Source organism: Emydura macquarii, unplaced genomic scaffold (assembly GCF_026122565.2).
Source record: "Emydura macquarii macquarii isolate MOO-44397 ecotype Brisbane River unplaced genomic scaffold, CSIRO-AGI_Emac_v2 contig_1363, whole genome shotgun sequence".
In the NCBI taxonomy this organism is placed as follows: Eukaryota; Metazoa; Chordata; order Testudines; family Chelidae; genus Emydura; species Emydura macquarii.
This window is the reverse complement of record NW_027131500.1, coordinates 17,816,114-17,835,181: the sequence shown is the minus strand read 5'-3', so window position 1 is coordinate 17,835,181 and position 19,068 is coordinate 17,816,114. Positions and strand designations below refer to the sequence as shown.

General features: G+C 40.2%; 1 protein-coding gene across 1 annotated transcript in view; it reads right to left on the bottom strand.

Annotated features, from left to right (window-relative positions):
• PDGFC (platelet derived growth factor C) overlaps nt 1–16,623 on the bottom strand; it is a 213,752-nt gene extending 197,129 nt beyond the window's left edge. Inside the window, exon 1 of the mRNA XM_067551839.1 lies at nt 15,075–16,623. Coding sequence (XP_067407940.1) covers nt 15,075–15,192 — 118 coding nt within the window. The 5' untranslated portion in view covers nt 15,193–16,623. The remainder of the gene's footprint in view (nt 1–15,074) is intronic.
• Nucleotides 16,624–19,068: the final 2,445 nt, after the last annotated feature.

The window sequence follows — 19,068 nt, the reverse complement described above, 5'->3', positions numbered from 1 at the left end:
GTATTTTCCTCTTCCAACCACCATGTAGGACAATTTGTCCAGGCTCAGTTTAAACTATTTGTTCTTCAGCATTGCCTTTTCTCTGACAGGCATTGTGGCAGTGAGATTGAATAGCCATGTTTCAATCTGAAACTCGATTGTGGAGGGGTCAGGATGTTTGCAGATGTTTGAATACTCTTGGATTTTTCTATACTCATCTTCTTGATTAATTTGTCAAGGAAAAAAAGGTTGAAAACGGGACCACTAGTATCTGGAGAGCTTGTCAGAAATAAGTGTTGATGAATAAAGTGGACTGTAGCATTCTTCAGGGATGCTGGCAGGTTGTCTTCTTTGAAGGAAATATTGATAATTTCAGTTAAACCCAGCCATTTTTCATTTGCTATCATTAGCCAAGAGACAGGAAAATAACTTCTTCATAAGGCAAGGACTGCATAGTTTCTCGGTATAAAAAAAGACCCATTTTTAACCCATGATATTCTGACAGGATATTGGTCTTGATATCTATCACTGATCCAGAACGACATATTTATCAGTTTCAGGTTACTGCCCTTTCAGGGCAGAAATTCCACATATGAGATGCACGGGGAGGGGGGGGGAGAGGGGAGTTTCTTTATGTTTCAACGCTGAAAGCAGCCAGTCAATTAGGCTTGGAATGATTAAATTTTTACTGGTAAATGTTGATTTCTCCATACAAACAAATAGATGAAAAAATATTTCCATCAATAATCATTTAAATTTACATATAGGCAAAGAAAGAAAAATGCTGCTTGAGAACTTGTTATAGATTGACTAAGATATTCACTTGTCAAATTATAAAAAGTGATCTTGACAATGTGCTTTAACAGTTGTGAAGTTTTAACTTTTTGAATCTCAAATCTACTGTCAATAATTGTCTGACTCCACTATCGTCTGACCCTGCCTAATTTCCTACAATTGTGAAACTTTCCAAAAAAAAAAAAAAAAAAAAAAAAAAAAAAAATCGATAAATTTTAAAATGCTTAAAAATAAACTGATAGTTGACATTATGAAAAATAAAAAATCTGCCAAGCCTAAGTATTAATAATCCCCTCAGAAATGGATTAATAGGTGGACAGCAGGTGAAGGGGCCCAAGGCTTTCAGCAGCAGCATCAAATATTGTCTGTAAGCATGCAGATTTAGATCAAGAAAGAAGAGCACTAATAAAATACGCTCTCCATATTTCCTCAAAGGGATGATTGAGGGAGAGTGAAAGAACCAGTTTGTTCACCAAGAAGGCGATTCTTTAACATATACTGTACTCAAAATAAAGTAATCAAATGTGTCCATAAACTATGCCAACCAGGAAAGTGCTAATGGAAATAGATTGTATGGTTTTATTCTGATTGTGAAACCACAAACATTGATTCCCAACTTATTCCCATAAGTTTTGCAGTTTATCCTAGGATCTGCTTCTTTTCTGACCAGGTGCCAGAACTAAAGACTGTAGGCCCAAACATACTCCCACTGAAGTCAATAGCAAAACTCACATTTACTTCAATAGTGCAGTATCAGGCCTTATCTGTGCAAAGCGTTGTACCATCAAGATTGGAAAAACTAAACAAAGAAAGAGGCCTGAGCAAGATTCTTATCATGTCTGCTTAAAAGTCACATTTTTAAGTAAGATCTTGGCAATTTGTGTAATGCATCTGCAGTAGTACACAAAACAATATTTTTGGAGTGGGGAGGGAACATCACACTTGTCAGTACTAAGGCATGAGTATTAAGAAAAGAGCATATATGCATTCAGGTTGAACTGGAGAGTGTCCAAAGCATTACCATCACTATACACTCATTTTAATCTCCTTGCTCTTTTAGATAAGGTCACACATTACAGCTGCATCCCTTGACTTGAGAGGATGAAAATCCTTTGGGCATTATCAGTTTGTAAGTTCTTAATTATGAAGTTTTACAATATTTTCAATTCCATTACAATTATACTACATAAGTGTTGATCTCTGAAGCCACCACAGTTCAAGAGGACTATGAAACGAAGAAATGTAGAGCTAAAAATGGCATCTCCACATTACTAATGGCCCTAATTATTCCCTAGTGAGCAACAAGGAGGGTACCATAAGAGCAACAAGATACAGACCACCATACAACTCCAAACCCTGTTTTCCTGCATGGCAGTACACAGCATTAACCTGCACATAACTTGAAGTTTAGACAGAACTTTTCTGTGTTTTAAAGGAGCAAAATGAGTAATTGAGAGGTCTAAAGACATTCTGGTAATTCTTTGAAAGTCATAATGCTCACTAAAAACAAACATAGCATGGATGTTCCTGCAGCTGCACAAGAAAACTGATGAACAGCAAAGTGAGGTCTTAAAAACATTTAAAGAAATACTGAGAGAGGATGCTTACAGTACCATACTTTTAGAATGCCATGTGTTCAGTTTGCAATGTAAAGTATATTTTATTATAGCTTTTATTTAAGTTATTCTGCTTTCTTCAGCAGCCTTCCAACCATCCTGACAAATAATCTATATTCCCCAATATAACTATTATTATATTATTTCTATTGGAACAGTGTCTAGTAGTCCCACTCATGGATCAGACCCCACTATGCTAGGCACTGTACATAAAACAACAAAAAGGCAGTTTCTGCCTGAAAAGAGCTTACAGTTACTATATTGTTGACTGTATTCCAAGGAGACAGAATTGGTAACGTTATTTTAATTTGTGATGTCTGAAGGATATTTCAAAATGATTGGGGTAATCTTGCAAAACATTGAGTACTCTGACCCAGATACAACAAAGAACTTATTCCCATTGACATCAATTGACTATGCAATAATATAATACTTATAATCCTCTTATACATGTTAGTCCATCATCTAGTCAGTGATCTCAAAAATCTTGTGATTATTGATAGGATCGTGAAAGAGGATGCATCATAGGCAAGATGTTTATCATCTAATCATGAACCAGTGTAAACTAGTATTTGTGGCTGATTGTGGTTTCATCTAATTCATAGCTCTTGCTTTGTTTTTCAGCTCTGAAGAATTGCAGCTAACTGAATACTCCTAAGCCAAAACAATTACTTTGTGATTTGTCCAAGCATGTTAGAGTACAGAAGGAAAACTGTATCTTATTTCTTTCCTTTCTAGAATAGTACATGATGCTACCATAACTCAATAATGTAACTGCATCTGTCATAAATGAAATGTTCCTCACTTCCCCAGAAAGTGTTTGTCTCGTCCCCAGAAAAGAAACAAAATAAGCAGAAAACATTAAGAACAAATTAGTATTATGATAAAGGGAACTGAAATATTAAAAGTGAATTTTAATTTGTCCCCCCCATAATGAAACCTTGGCAAAAAAATTAGATCAGAGTCTCACTATAAGGATGAAATTTAGTCAAGATACCTGTAAAACATTATCCACATCCTTGAAATTGGACTGCAAACCCATCACTTACATATCTAGCAAATGACCCAATGTGTTTACATGGCCCTGTAGCTTTTTATGGCCTTTCCTTAAAGAAGTTATTACATCCATTCCCTTTATTTTGTTTGAGTGTTTGAATGAGCCCCAGAACCACAAGCAAGTTAAACAGCTCTCCTCAAATGGAAGTGGCCTCCTATAATTCACCACTACCGGTGAAATATTCAGACCGATGTTTGTAGACTGGGAACACCATACATTAATACACACCACAAAAGAATTTCCTGTGCCTTGTGTCTTTCTAAATGCTTGGCTGTTTTATAAAAGGAGTGCTGTTTTCCAGTCAAACAGAGGAGAGAAAACACATCCAGGAAGACTGTGTATCTGAATAAAAATGTAAGTTACTCAATGTGTGTGTGTGTGTGTGTGTGTGTGTGTGTGTTGGGGGGGGGGGGGGGAAAAATCAGAAATTCAACCCTAATCAGTTATTTTATTTTAGGAATATTTTAACACATGACAATTGCCATTGGACAATTGAATACTAACTGCACTTCCTGTTAAAGACCATTAGGTAACCATTTTTCTGGTTGCAGCAGTATTATCCATTACTTCATGAATCTGTCCCTCTTTTATCAAACCCATTTTGCCATTCCCTTTGCTTTTAAACATATACTGTTTAAAGCGGCAGAGAAAATAGCCACACTGGATCAGTCCAAGCAGGTGTTATGCAAACTTCTCCAAAAACCTCTGTTATATATGAGGCATGAGATGCACTAACTAACTGTCCGTTATTTTACATCTGGGTTTTTACTCAGTAGAAACATACAACTTTGCTAATATGTACCAAACTGAATACAGTAGAACCTCAGGGTTACGAACACCTCGGGAATGGAGGTTGTTCGTAACGCCGAAATGTTCGTAACTCTGAACAAAATGTTATGGTTGTTCTTTCAAAAGTTTACAACTGAACATTGACTTAATACAGCTTTAAAACACTATTATGCAGAAGAAAAACGCTGCTTTCCCTTTATTTTTTTAAACAGTTTACTTTTAAAACAGTACTGTACTCTATTTGCTTTTTCCCTCCCCTCTCTCTCTGCAGCTGCCTGATTGCATATTTCTGGTTCCAAATGAGGTGTGTGGTTTACTGGTCAGTTCATTACTCTGATGTTCATAACTCTGAGGTTTTACTGTAGTGGTTTGAAGTTGTGGAATATTGGGAACTGCATTAAGGACATCAATCATATATCTTTTATAGCCTAAAGCTGTTTTGAAGCACAGTTATCAGATTACAGTTATCTGTAGCACAGTTATCATAATTAACTGCCTCCTCTAGCCTCCTGCTGGGACATTCCTTTGGTGCAATCTTGACTGGTGAATCATTGTGTCACCGCAATCCTCCACTCCTGGAGCCCATTTTACTCTGCTCTGCTGTGAGAACCCCCACTCCTGGGTTGTTCACGCACAACCTCCAGCTGCTCCCAACTAAGTGAGTGAGTGTTCCTAGCCAGCCGCTCCTTGGATTATACAACAGAATGACATTAGCTAATACCTCCAGTTCCAGATGCAATCCCAGGAATTTCCATGTAACAATGTTCAGTTATGCCCACTAAACAATGTAAGCTCATAAGTTCGTCTACTTAACGAAGAAATTGATATGGAGCAGCCTTGTTATTCGAAATGGAGTCTCCACACACTTCAAACCAAACACACTGCTTTAGGTAGAGAAAACAAATTTAGTAACTATGGAAAGATTTTAAGCGATTATAAGCAAAAGCATGTCAGATTTGGTCAAAAGAAAATAAAAGCAAAATGCATTCTAAGCTAAGCTTAACAATTTCTGCAACCTTACAAACTTAGATGATTCACCCATCTTGTGGTGAGGTTTCCCTTCAGCCAGGCTCTCCCCTTTGGTCAGTACTTCAGTTGCTTGGTGATGTTTGTAGATGGAGGTGAGAGAGAAAGAGAGCGCGCATGGCAAATGTCTCCCCTTTTTATAATATTCCTTCTCCCCTCTGGGGCTTCCCCACCCTCTTCAGGGTCAGGTGACAAAGAATGTCCTTATATGGACTCATTCAGGTCCTCAATCAGTGAGCATTCCCTCATCATGGTTCCAAACTGACCCAGGGAAGGGAGGTGACTTACTCGAGAGTCCAACTGATCCTCCATTGATGCCCAGGTCAGTTCTTTGTTCCTGGAAGGCTGAGCTGGGTTTGTCCTATACACACCTTGATGAGGTGTGTACTATCCCTCTGCTCCTGGGGAGTATTTCCTGGGCACATTTTAAGCCATGAGGACACATCTTTGGGAATATTACATAGTGCAGCCTCCTAACTATACACGAGATTGCAACCAACATACTACTATAACAATGATCAGATCATCATAAGCCTTCCAAAGACATCTAATCGACACAGGACTTTGCATAGATAATACACAATCATACCATAAGGGTGAACATGGGGATGCAGAGCATCACATCTGCCTCTCCCTTTTTATGTAATTTATTACCAGTTCATATCAAGAGTATGTGGTAAGTAACAAAGAATGTTAACAGTTTTTGATAAACAAAGCAGCTATTGATCTTTTTCAAATAAGGTTGTTACTTTATAGTAGCATACTGATTTCAATGAACTTTTAACCAGGTCATCTCATATTGGCTCTTGATATCTTAATGTTTCAAAAATAGAGTAAGGGGGATAATAGAGTTTAACACTGTTGCGAGAATCATTATAGAGAATTCCAGAATTTTGCTAAAGGTTTTGAAGCCCACCCTCACTCTCCTTTATAACATTTGAAACTGATAATAGGAAATGCGTAATGATAGCTATATTGGGAGCATTACAGTCTAGCGGATGTAGCACTGGACTGCGAGTCAGGAGGCTAGGCTGTATTCCCAGCTATGCCGCTTACCTGCCATGTGACTGCAAGGAAATAAATTTTCTGCCATTTCCCCATCTGTCTTGTCTATTTAGATTATAAAATCTTTTGTATATAGACAATCTCTCACTGTGTGTGTTTGTGCAATAAGCCCTAGGCCTTATAAGAACTACTTTTAAACAATCTCATCGCTCTTCCATGAATAACATTAGGCCTTCACCACTCCCTTTGATCTTTGCTAGATCTTTGTAGTCCTAGCTTCTTCCTAGCTCATTCTGATAACTTTCAATTCTGCTTCTACTGTGCATTTTCATATTCTCCTTGATCTACCTCATCATCACTTGCCATGGGGGTTCCAATCCAATGCCTATCTTGTTAAGTTATTTGGATCTTTCCTCCATGTAAATCCTAGCCATCTCCATTTTTATTCCATAATTTCCTCTCTCGTTGTTTTCTGTTTCATCCTCCTCCAGAGCTCTTCCTTTGTGATTTTTTTCTGGCCATCTGATATTGAGGATTTATCTAAGGCAGCTATTTATGAAAAATTGGAGTTTAGATAGTAAGGTCTTAGTAAATATCCTAGTCAATGTACATTAAAAACCAACTTTATAATGGAGTTAAATATCTGAAGAGTATCTCAGAGGGCAAGATTTCTGTTTTTCCAGATTGGTTTTAGAGTTACAAAGGCACGTTTGGCTTTTGCTACTTTGGATTTAATGCTTTTGCCTGTTCCATCTGTTGTACTTACTATGCTGCCAAGATAAATGAAATATCAGACCTTTTCTATATCAGCCTCAGAAAGTGTTATTGATGTTTTTCATTGTGTTGATTCTCATTGCTTTTCGTTTTCGCTAATTGTATAGAAGCCTGGAGATCTTTTATTTTGGCTTTCGTGTCTCTGTGAGCATGGGATAGCAAGCTGATGTCACCTGCAAAGTCAACGCCCTCTAACTTCTCTGTGAAAGTCCGTTGTGTATTCCTTTTGGCTATTTTGTAATCTCTCATTATTACCCAAGCCACAACCAGTAAAAAGATCATGGGTGACATCAGACATCTTTGTCTGATGCCTGTAGTGACCTTGAATGGTTTAGTCAGTTCACTGTTATAACTTCCCATTTCATATTTTCATGGAAGCTCTAAATGCTGTTCACAACTTTCTGAGGGATTCCATAGTAGCAACTTCCATAAAACTGTTCTATCCACTAGATTTTTGAAAAATCTATAAAATTCATATAAAGCAGTGACTACCATTCGATCAACAGTCCTATGGTGATAAGGTTATTATTTGATCTATACATGATTTCTCCGGTCTAAACCTTGCCTGGTCTCATCATAACCTTGAATCTATTGCTTTCTTTATTCTGTCTAGAAAAGTGTGTGTAAATACCTTACTTGGGAGAGACAGCAATTGAATGTCCCTGGAGTTTTACACTGATTGAAGTCCTCTCTCTTTGGCAGTTTCACTATATGACCCTTTTTGCACTCATTTGGTATTTTTCTTCTTCCCATATGTTTTGTAAGAGAGGTATCATACTCTCTATTATTTTCTTTGAGCCCATCTGAAAAACCTCCATTGAAATATTAACCAGACCTGGTGCCTTTCCACGTTTTAACCAATTGCCCTCTTTACTTCTACTCTTGTGATAGGTCTACAAATATATTTTAATGAAAATCCAGGAAGGATTTCAAGGATGGGAGTATTTGTTTTTTTCCAGAGGGAACAGGAGAAGACTTAAATCTTTTCACCTTGCTTTTAATCATATTTTGAGTAAATGTTTACATTTCATTCATGAAAATTAATTAATAAGAGCCAAATTGCTATAGAAAAAGAGATAAAATTTTAAGGATTCTTCCTTTGCATCTCTTCCACTATTATTTAGTACTATGAGAGGATTTGACTTTTTTGGACATAACCTTTGAACACTGCTTTATTTCTATCAGAGTTGAAATGTGACAAGGTAAACAATAAATCAGAGGTTTACTCAGATTCTCTTCCCCGCCCTGAACACCCCCGTAAGTGGAAAGGCTATAAAAAGGATTGACTAAGACTACATCGTCTCTGTAGGGTAAACTCCTCTACAGTTAGCCTAGCTAAAGTAAGAGTAGCCACCCTGGCAAGTAACACTAAAGCTGCACAGAGGGACTCTGTATTAGCAGTTGATATATTCCATTAACTCAAGCTGTAGCTTATATCCCCTGATGAGTCAGCCAACTTGAGTTAAAAGCCCTATGGGACAATGATTGAGTTATAACTTGAGTAAACTTTGCAGTGAAGAGAAGCCCTGAGAGACAGAAGGCCCAATACGCCACTACCTTGCACACTCGTTTACCTGTGTAAGATGAATGCAAAATGCCAAATCAGAGTGGCATTATTTTACATCACTTAGCATTCACTTGGCACATTTGCAATCGAGTAGAGAATCAACCCAGTAGCCCAGGAGGAGAACCCCCGGGCAAGACAGGGTTCACTAACCTGATTCTAAGGGCTGGGTTGATCCAGAGATTTAGGAAGTTTTTAACTGATATCTCCTTTTGCTTATGTTACCTTGCTTGGTTAGAGTTTATAAAGATTTTCTAAAGATCAGATCTTACTAACGGTTACATTTTTTCTACTCAACTATCTCACCAACTTACACAGAAATTAGCTCTTTTTCTAACATTATTTATCTGTTATTTGTAGTTGCAACGTCAGAGGACCCATTAATACAATAGCAGTCAAAGCTAGATAGCATGTTGTGGGAGCATGAGATTAATTGTATATAACCCCTGTGTAATACTGTCAATATGCTCTAAACTCTGTGCAAAGGGATCAAAAGGCTGATGCACAATGCAACTGACACACATGTGGATCAAAGAAGAACGCATAAACCTTCTGGACACTGAACACTTAAAATAGTATCCAACAAGTCTCTAAAGAAAGTAAAAAAATTATACTGCAGCTTATGCCAATAGAACATTATGAGGTTTCACCTACATGGTGTTCCCAAGCATTTCGGATTCAAATAAAAGCTGTACAACTAGTCCCAACAAGGAGTAACAGGTTTGAGTAAGCCACAGTGTGCAAATAATGTATTGGCTCCAAAGCAATCAGGTACATATAAATTCACTTAAATGAATATTAAACGTTCACATATGGGAATGTTAATTCGGTCATTAGTCATCTGTTATTATGCTGTAGTACAATTGCTTTACAAAGCTATGCTGAAAGTTACTTGTTTATTGGGACAACCTCTAGAGCGCTCATCAACTCTGAGGTTCATTTTGCATGATGTACATTTTGTGACTGAGGTAAAAATAGCTCTTTTTTACATAAAGCAAGCCATAAAGAGGTGAAGCAAAAGCCTAACTTCCACTCAAATAATCTAAGCTTCTGAAAAAGAGGGCAGACTGCACCAGTTAGGAATTGCCAGACAGGTCTAATGACTACACGAAAAACATTGCTATAATGCAATACCGCTGCTGCAGGCAGCAACTCTGCTACTACATGTCGGCTGGGATAATAATTAGAACCAAAAGGTTAGGATTAAATCCTAACCATGTAGATGACTGTATGTTTATCTAAAGAGTTCAACATAAGACCTCCTCTAGAATGGCTCTCATGGGCTCAAGGTACACATTCTGTTTCTCTCTCTAAGATAGAAAAGCATGGTATGAGGTGCAAAAAAAAAAAAAAAAAACAACAACAAAAAACAGTTTAAACGCTAATTTGTGGCTCAAGTTCTGTAAACCTATTAGAAAATAACTACACAAAATCAGATTTTAAGCAAATTGTATTTAATATTCCATTCTAGATATTTAACAAATGTAGAGAAGAGGCCAGAGTGCACAGAAATGGGGACATGTAGGGAATTATCCACACTACTAAAACCCTAACTTTATGTAATAGAGAAGAGTACCTGAAATAAAGGTTATAAGTAGTACTATACATAGTAGTGGTTTGAATGTTAATAGTCAACTACAAAGGCAGTAATGAGTTTTAAAATATTCTTGAATAGTAATTTACTAAACTCATTACACATCTGAAGATTTGTTACAACTTTTCCAATTTGCCACATAATCCCTTGTTTAAAACTTTAAAAAGGAAGTTGTACAACTCTTAACTCTTTCCAGAAAACGGGTTTTAAAAGTTTCAAACCAAACCATATTTCAAACTAGACAGAACTTCAGAATAAACTTCAGAATAAGTTTTTTGGATCTAGTTTTCTTTTTAGATAAATAGAATTCTGAACATGTCACATCTATTTTGCCATGAAGAAGACCTCACAAAATTGCATCACCCAGCATTAGTCAGCAGATTTTGTTGGTATTTGGCAGACCAGTTGTACCTGGTAACAGAGAACATATAGATCTGTTTTAATTTAATTACAATACTTTGTGAGTAATTGTGTTATCTAAATACTCAATTTAAATTAAGAATACTCTTGAAATTATGACTTTCTGAATCTTGTAGAATTTGGATTCGGGATGTATAAAATGCACAGGCTTCTACAGAACTGCTTAGAGGCTTGAGTTAAGTGAACTCAATCCTCCAAAGAAAATCCAGCACCAGCCACTAACCATGTCACAATCAATTACTTTCCCCTAAACAGACTCAATCTCTCTTTGAAGATATCCAGTGTATGAAGTGGGAAACCCATGGCTTGTTGTGGGGAAATGTGGGAGGCCAGGCATAGGGACAGGAAGAAGAGGAGGTTCACTGGCTTTTCAGCTGTTCGTTGAATCTCCTCACTTGTTCATGGAGCTTTTGCAGGCTACAGCCTGGAGGTATGTGAGTGTATCAAATCCCAGTCTGAGTGGGCTTGAGATTGGTTGTAAATACTTCAGGCAGTTCTACTAAAAGTGGTGCAAACCCTCCATTCCAGAATTCTTTATGGACTACACTTTGTTTCAGGAACTAGATCACTAAATCATAAGCAGAGGATCCGTTAATAAAATGATCACCTGTAGAAAATCTGCAGAAACACTGATGTGTTACCTGTGATTGCTGCTATTCATGCTTGAAACTTGATACCATATGAATTAATATTTCTAACCAGTTGATTTTGGCTGTGTATGGATTGATCTCAACTCTTTGATCTTCTGAAGTTCTATAGTAGTTTGTTGCTATTTTTAAATGCAGATTGAAGATAAACTATTTTGTTACATTTGGTATCTGAGAGTAGCTTTTCCTGTTGTCTTACACAAAAGTGTTATGCAATATTATTGTAAATATACTCCAATTTCTATAGTTTAATAGAATTACTTTACAAAATGTATCTTGCCCCACAACAGTCAAGAATATGGCTAAGAGTCCTAAATTCTCCTGTCACTTCTATATTGTGGCCAAACCTGGGCAAAATTTGCTGATAGATCAATAGGCAAAGCTCCGTTGGGGCACCTAGAGTTGCCTTCACTTCTGCCAGTGATGAATTTGGCCCACCCAATCTATCAAATGCTGAAACAACATGAATGGGAGAATGAAAGACAAAAGGAGAGATTCAGAAATGAAAGGATGAAGGGAGTATCGGAACAAGAAAGATGGTGAGGGATAATAGGAGCAAGAAAAATGCAAATCATCCCTGAATGTAATCAAATCTTATGCAAGGGAAATTGTGAGCTTCCAAAAAGAGTAATTGAATCTCAGAATTTTTTCTTGGCCCCAATCCTGTAAAGATTGCAATGAACATAGTTCAGAGAGCTAGGATAGAAACTTAAAAGCTTTCTAAACTTGCCAACCCATTCAAGCAAAACACTCTGTTTCCACATTTCTGTGTAATTTTGACAATCCATCCATATAAATGACAGCCATCACTATGTATATTACTTACTCCAATCTCAGGCCTACCAAATGATCATCCACCTTTGAACCTTTAAATGTAACCATTTAATAATCTTTAGTTTTGTAATTCAACTGAATACAGAGATTCTAGACTGTAATAATTTTAAGACTCCTTAATGCCAACCACTGTTTACAAATAAAACTTCAAGAAACCCAAACTGATTATACCACAGGGCTGATAAAAGCAAGTGTGCAGTTTTAAGTGGTTTCAAGTAGAACCCACACCAACTATCATGTTGAATTCCTGGCAGGTTGTGGTGAAACTTATTTCTCATGAGATCTATCTTTTAGGTGTGTTAAAAAATTAAGACTAGGAAAATCACTATCTAAAATGTAATTCCTAACATGCGATATAACAAGACAATTTACATTTGTCCTCCCCACCCCCAAAAATCACACTGAGTTACGCTGTACGGTTACAGGAGTTAATGCTTTTGGTTCCTTAAAACTAAGGCCCTGATCCTGCAAATACTTATGCACATACTTAACTTTATTGCTTGAATAAAGTTATTAACTAACTTGCAGAGCAGTTTGAACCAACAGCTACTGTAGTGTGCCTCTGAGTACCATTTTAATTTGTTCTGTAGTACAACTGTTTGGCTAGATATCAGTTTTGCAAGCAAGAGGCAGAACTTCTTTTTATTTCTACAATGAGGGAGGGAAATGTTTCTCTAACCAAAACATTGTATATAGAGCTCTGGCACATGAACAGCAATGTCTCTAGTCAACCACAGGGAGTTTTAACCTGCCTCTAGCTAAAAGCTATACAATCTTTAGATTGCTGTAGAGTTAAAAAAAATTACTCTAATTAAATCAAGTTAAAACTGGTCTGACCAATGTTACTGATCCCCTGAATAATTAAAGTGACAACAAAAATTAAACGTTGGTTTTAGTTTTAACTAAACTTTTACATTACAATAAGTGCAACAGTTAAGAACTAGAAATGAAAGCATAGGTAAACAATCGTTCAGGTGTCGATATTGTATTATATTTAATATATCAGGAGTAATGTTTTTAGAACTCTTTTCTGTTTCTTCTGGATTTGTATTTGTTACAAGATTCTGTGATGTAGTTACTGTACTTCACAATGTGCCAAACTGCATCACTAGCCACCTGAAGCTTGACCTCAGCAGCTGCATTACCAGTGTATGAAGAGTGTCTAAGTTGTGCTGTCAGATATAACTATTTATATTACCCATAAATATTTATTTTATAGAAATTCTGCCTCTCTCTTGTATAGCAGTTTCACTTTTCAGACTTTGTTATTGTACAACTATGGTTAAGGCCTTAGTGCCTCTTTAAGACACTGTTGCACCCTCCTACAACAAATCTCTTGTGAAAGGCTGACACCATGTTATGTCTCTCACATAAACTTTGTCTGGTTTGATAAAATAAAGGTAATTCCATACACTTCAATATGCTCCTTGTATACACCATGTAAATAAAAGAGTATTTTCATTACCTTAGTCCTGAATCTAATTTGTCACTATATGGCTCCCTAAAACCTCCATCAGTCAGATGAACTGGGGTGGGGTGGGGTGGGGAGAACACAACATAGATGTTTTCCTGTACCAGGACAAAGGTTAGTTTGATTCATTTTCCTGTCAGGGTATAGCTGGTTTTCTGACTCTTTTGATCACTTTCCCCTGGACCTTTGCAATTGCTCTGATTAGAGATTGGTCCCTGTGCTGCTCTTTGATCAGCAGCTCTGGCAGTCTGCAGGTGCCATATGTCATCACATTAGCAAGCAGCAGCAAAATTAATCTCTTCTGCTAAATTTGATAATACCACACATTCTGTTAATTCATATGTCTGTAACAGGCCACTTCTTTATTTGCTTTGTATTAAAAAGATACAATGTACAATATTTATCTCAAGGGAGTCCCAAATTCAAAGTTGATGCTTAATTCGACAAAAACTAAGTCTCTAAATTTGCATTTTTGTTATATTTCATTGATAACCTATTAAAACTTTGGGAGTATTCAGCTTGTGCCTTTGTGTTGGTTTGTCTGGGAGAAAACAGTCTAGCTAATGTGCAAGATTTTTCCCTTTATATATCAGTATACATCACTGGAAAACACAGTGTGTAATAGCCTAATTGTAGATAGTCTGCATTAATAGTGTGGTTTCATATAACATTTCTGTTTTTAAAGTAGTCTTTAAAATGACTTCATAATAGTAGATCAAGAGAAAGAAAAATCTGAATAATGTAAATCATATGGAGTTCAGAGGCTAAGCAAATTACACACCCTGAAGCTGCCCTTGCTATATGAAAGGAGCCTTTCTCCAGCTTTGAGCAATCCCAGCCTAAGGGAACTTGCATCTGAGAGTTTTCTAAACATTTCAGGTACACATGAAAGCTGAAAGTAATTCTCATTTCCTATGCAGGAATAGCTGGTTTCCAACATATACAAAATAGTAGTGCTCATTCATGAACAGATAAAAAACACCCCACCAAAGAACTAAGGATTAAAGCACAAAGGTGTGTAAAAAAAAGGGGGGGGGGAATTTTAAACCACCACCCAGAAAATAAAAGTCTCCAAAACAGGCTGTGGGGTTCTCTCTTTGCTATCTTTCTTCTGGCTAGTTAATTGGTGCCCTTTTACCTACACTGCTTCAGTTAACGAGGCTGACAAGTTTCCAGGAGTGACAAACACACAGCGGAGCCAAGACCTGCCAAGTCTCATTCATTTTGGCTTCGATCTTAAAGGCTACTCGGCCGACGTAAGATTCTCCCCCCACCCCCCCTGCGCCCGCAGCGCGTTTCAATGAGGTATTTACAGCCACCCACAGAATGGCCTCCATCGGGTGTTGCGCATTGGGAAGTTACACTCCCTGCAGAGGGTCACAGGTTCGTGACAGCCCGGCCTCCGCAGCAGCAAGGACTGACTGCACCCTTCCTTCCCCAGCAGGGATATGAACCGCCGCGCGCGCGTGTGTCCGTGTCCCCGTCCCCAGCAGGACGCCTTACCATTTTGCTCCTTGGCGCTGGAGAACTGCAGCTTGCTGCTCACACTGGACTCCGCTTGGGCTCCATGTCTCTGGCTGGCCAGGGCAGATGTCAGCAGGAGGACGGCGAAGGGGAGCATTTGGCTGCCGGGGGGAAGCGCTCACACACAGCAGGCACGTTCAGATCGCCAGCAAGTCCCGAGTCTCTTTCACCACCGCCAGGCGACGGCTGCGCCGCTGGGGAGAAAGCAGCCCTGAGCCTGCTTTGGCAGCGGAGAAGCGCAGGGTAGTTTCCACATAATCCCATCCAAAACTTTGTCCTGGAGCCTTCCTCTGTGCCTCCAGGTTGGGGGGGGGGGGAGGGGGAGTTAAAAGATCAAAGCAGAACCTGGACCCAAGGCAGCTTCGCGAGGGCTACGCGCTCCGGGGCCGGGGGGCTGGAAGAGAGGAGACTGGTGAAGGGCCAAGGGAGCAGGGGGCGAGAGGAGACGCCGCGGGCTCGGAGCAGCACCTGTCAGCCCGGGGAGGGGGCGGAGAGCAGGCGAGCGAGCGAGCTCCCTGAGGAACCCCTTCTTCGCCCTCTGCCAGACAGCCGCGCTGCCAGCCGGGCAGCGTCCCCCAGCCCCTCCGCAGGGCTCCACGCCCCCCTCCCTTCTAATCTTCACGTCTTTCTGCCCTTCCCCTCGGCGGCCCGGCCCCAGGGGAAAGGGGAGGGGGGGCGCGCGAAGGAAGTGCCCGGCCCAGCAGCGCACGGACCCAGCCGCCGGGGCAGGCTGCGGCTCCTCTCCGCTCCGCTCCGGCTCCCCCCCGCCAGCAGCTGCGCAGCCCGGCAGCACCTGGTTTGAGTTTGACGCGGCAGCAGTTCGCGTTCAAAGGAAGAGTCAGGAGGAGCCCCCCGCCAGCGAGCCTGCCCGGCTCGCCTGCCCCCGAGCCCTTCGGCTCGTCCCTCACCCCGCTGCGCGCCTCTGCCCTGCCCTGCCCGGCACGGATCCCCCTTCTCCTCCCGGCCCTAGGCTTGTCTCCTGCCTCCTCCCACCTCCCCGCAATTCCTCCGCCCGGGGCCCAGGGCGCACGCCCGGAGCGGAGGAGGTTACCCCTCGCGTCGGCGGGAGGGGCGCGCAGGAAGCCCCAGCGGCCAAGCCCGGCCGGGGGCTGCTAGGGGTGGGGTGCGGTGCGGTGCAGCGGGGAAGGGGGGCGCGGGGCGCCGCCTCGCTGCAGCCGGCTGGCTCGCTCGCTCTGACTTTGCCTGCCAACTGGCGATACAACAGGTGCTATAGCAGAGCGCGGAGCAGCCCGGCCAATCGCTGCCCCTTCCAGGGAGGGACAAAGGCTTCAGAGCAGGCAAAAACAAACGTTAACTCGCCAGGCCACGGGCCCAAAGCCTCAAGGGAGCCCCCGGCGCTTGGGAAGGCCGCCAGAGCCGGGAGGGAATGGGCTCATCCTGCCCTCTCTCTCCGCCTGCACCGCTCCGCCAGGCCCGCCGCTCCCGGCTCGATCAGCTGAATGTTTGTTGCCCTGTCCCAGCCGATCGCAGGAAACAGCTCATCGCAGCCCGCTCGGGATGAGTCAGGGCTTCTTGTCGCAAGTACAGCGAAAGGGCCTGTCTGGCCCGTCCAGCGTCTCGGCTTGGGGGGTGGCACAAGAACACAACGCATTAGCCACCCCTCGCTGGTGGATTTGAAATAGATGGGCCCCCTCAACCCCCACCTCGAAACACTGCCCAACTTTGGGCAGGGTCGCCCCTCCAGCCAAACGTCACAGCTTGCAGCCGCCTCGATGATGGACCCAGTCAAAACCCAGGCTCCAAATTAAAAGGAAGTCCAGCTCCACATAGGGACTTGGGCCCTGCTGCTGCAATCATGTCCTGGGGCCAGAATCACAGCCCTCTTGACTTCAGAGAGGGCTGGTGAAGGTTGTTCAGGGAGATCTGATTGGAGTGTGTGCGCGCTTCGGGCCAATTTCTCATCATCTTTATTCATTCTCAAGTTCCTTAATTAAAAAGGAACCATGCTAACATTTGTTTGTGGAAGTCTCTTTATGGGTGGTAATTGTGTTTTGATGGCTTGTATTTGAAAAACAAATGCATAGTTAAACATCATTTAAAGTGTTCCCTTGCTATTTAGAAATGAAATAGGGATTTTTTTTTAAAAAATGCCCTGGGTACAACTTAGTTTTCTTTCATTACTACATATTATTTCACCTACTTTGAAATGAGACTGCTAAGCATTTATATAAATGCATTGAAGTACTACTTTGGTTCATTCAGCATTTGATAACTATTATCTCCTTTCTGCTGAAATGTTATTTTGTAACCTACACCATTGTTCAGTGACTCAAACTATATTCTTGCCTCTAAAGCAGCTATACTTTCAGAGGGCTGGTTCTGCTGTTTCATTACCAGGATGAAGCCCAGTTCTGTGAAATGAGTGCCCTCAAATCTCATTACATTCAGTAAGAAATGGTGATATGCAATACCTCTCAGGATAAGGCCTCTACAAATACCATCTTCAGAAAACATTGCTAAACCTGCCACAGTCTCCATAACCAGATTGCACTAAGCCAGTGGTTTTCTACCTTTTTTCATTTGCAGACCCCTAAAAAAAATTCAAAGGGAGGTAGAGACCACTTTGAAAATCTTAGACATAGTCTGCAAACCCCAGGAGTCCACAGACCAGAGTTTGAAAACTACTGTACTAAGACCCACACTATCAGTCCAGTATTCAGCCTAAGTAAAAGATAGGATGCTTGATAGATGTGTTGGGGGCAAGGAAGATGAATCATCTCTCTTCATAATACAGTTCCTCCTCTCAGGTTACACCAATCAAATAGGCCTGAACTGATTGTGGGGGAAGATTTATGCACCAATGGATCTCAGCCCCACCCTCCCCAAGTCCCACCTGCATCCATTCAGTAATGTACAAGCAGGTGGAGCTAATCTCTGTACTATACCAGAGTCCTCTTTAACCCTCCAGAACCTTGTTCCTATAGTATAGTAGAGCTGTATCTTTTCCACAGCTATAGCAGTCTCTGAAACCAGGAAGGTAGAGATGGGGTTGTCTATTATTAATGAATCATGTTGTAGTAGTACTTAATCAGGTTGTGCTAAGTTTATGATACAGGAGCCTGCTTATATTTATGGTACAGGCCTGCTGTGCAAAGGGGACTGTATTTGATTTCTGTTTTCTAACTTTGTTATTTAAAAATGAGAAAACAAATATGACAAGCTAAGTGCTTTAAAGAAATCTCATGTGGGTGATTATAAACAATAACATTTGATTATCAAACAAAGTAGTATATATTTTAACTAGGTTGTGTTTGTTTTGCAAAATACAAGTTAGATTTGTGTGTGTGTGTGTGTATGTGTGTGTGTGTGTGTGTGTGTGTGTGTGTGTGTATATATATATATATATATATATATATATATATATATATATATATAAACTTTAAAATATTTAAGTAAGTGTTTCTGGAATAGAAATTATAGCTAGGATGATATGCTTATTTATCCCTTCCAAGATTTTAAAGTTATTGTACATAGGAACATTGACTAATTCAGCTGTGATTTGGGGGTGCCTCCAATAATGGGCATCTAATTTGAGTCATTTTAAGGGGGGCTGATTTTTCAGAGGGTAGATACTGAGTATTTTCTGGAAATTCAGGCATCTTCAAAACATTTCAGATTAGACACCACCAGATTAAAGCACTAATTGCTTTTGAAAGTTTTGGCTGGAGGAATTGCTATACTGCCTTAGACCAGAGGTTCTAGTCCAGCATCCAGCCTCTTATAGTGGCCAGCACCAGATGCTTCAAAGGAAGTGCAAGAAACCCCATAGTGGACAATTATGGAATAAAAATTTCCTCTGTGGGATGTTTTATTTTTCTAAACCAGTATCAGTTAAAGATTGGCTTATCCCTTGAATCATGAAAACGTATATCCTTTCCAAAAATGTTTTTAAAGCTTATTTAAGATAATTGTGCATGTTCTCATTATCCATATAAAAGGATAATCTTTTTTT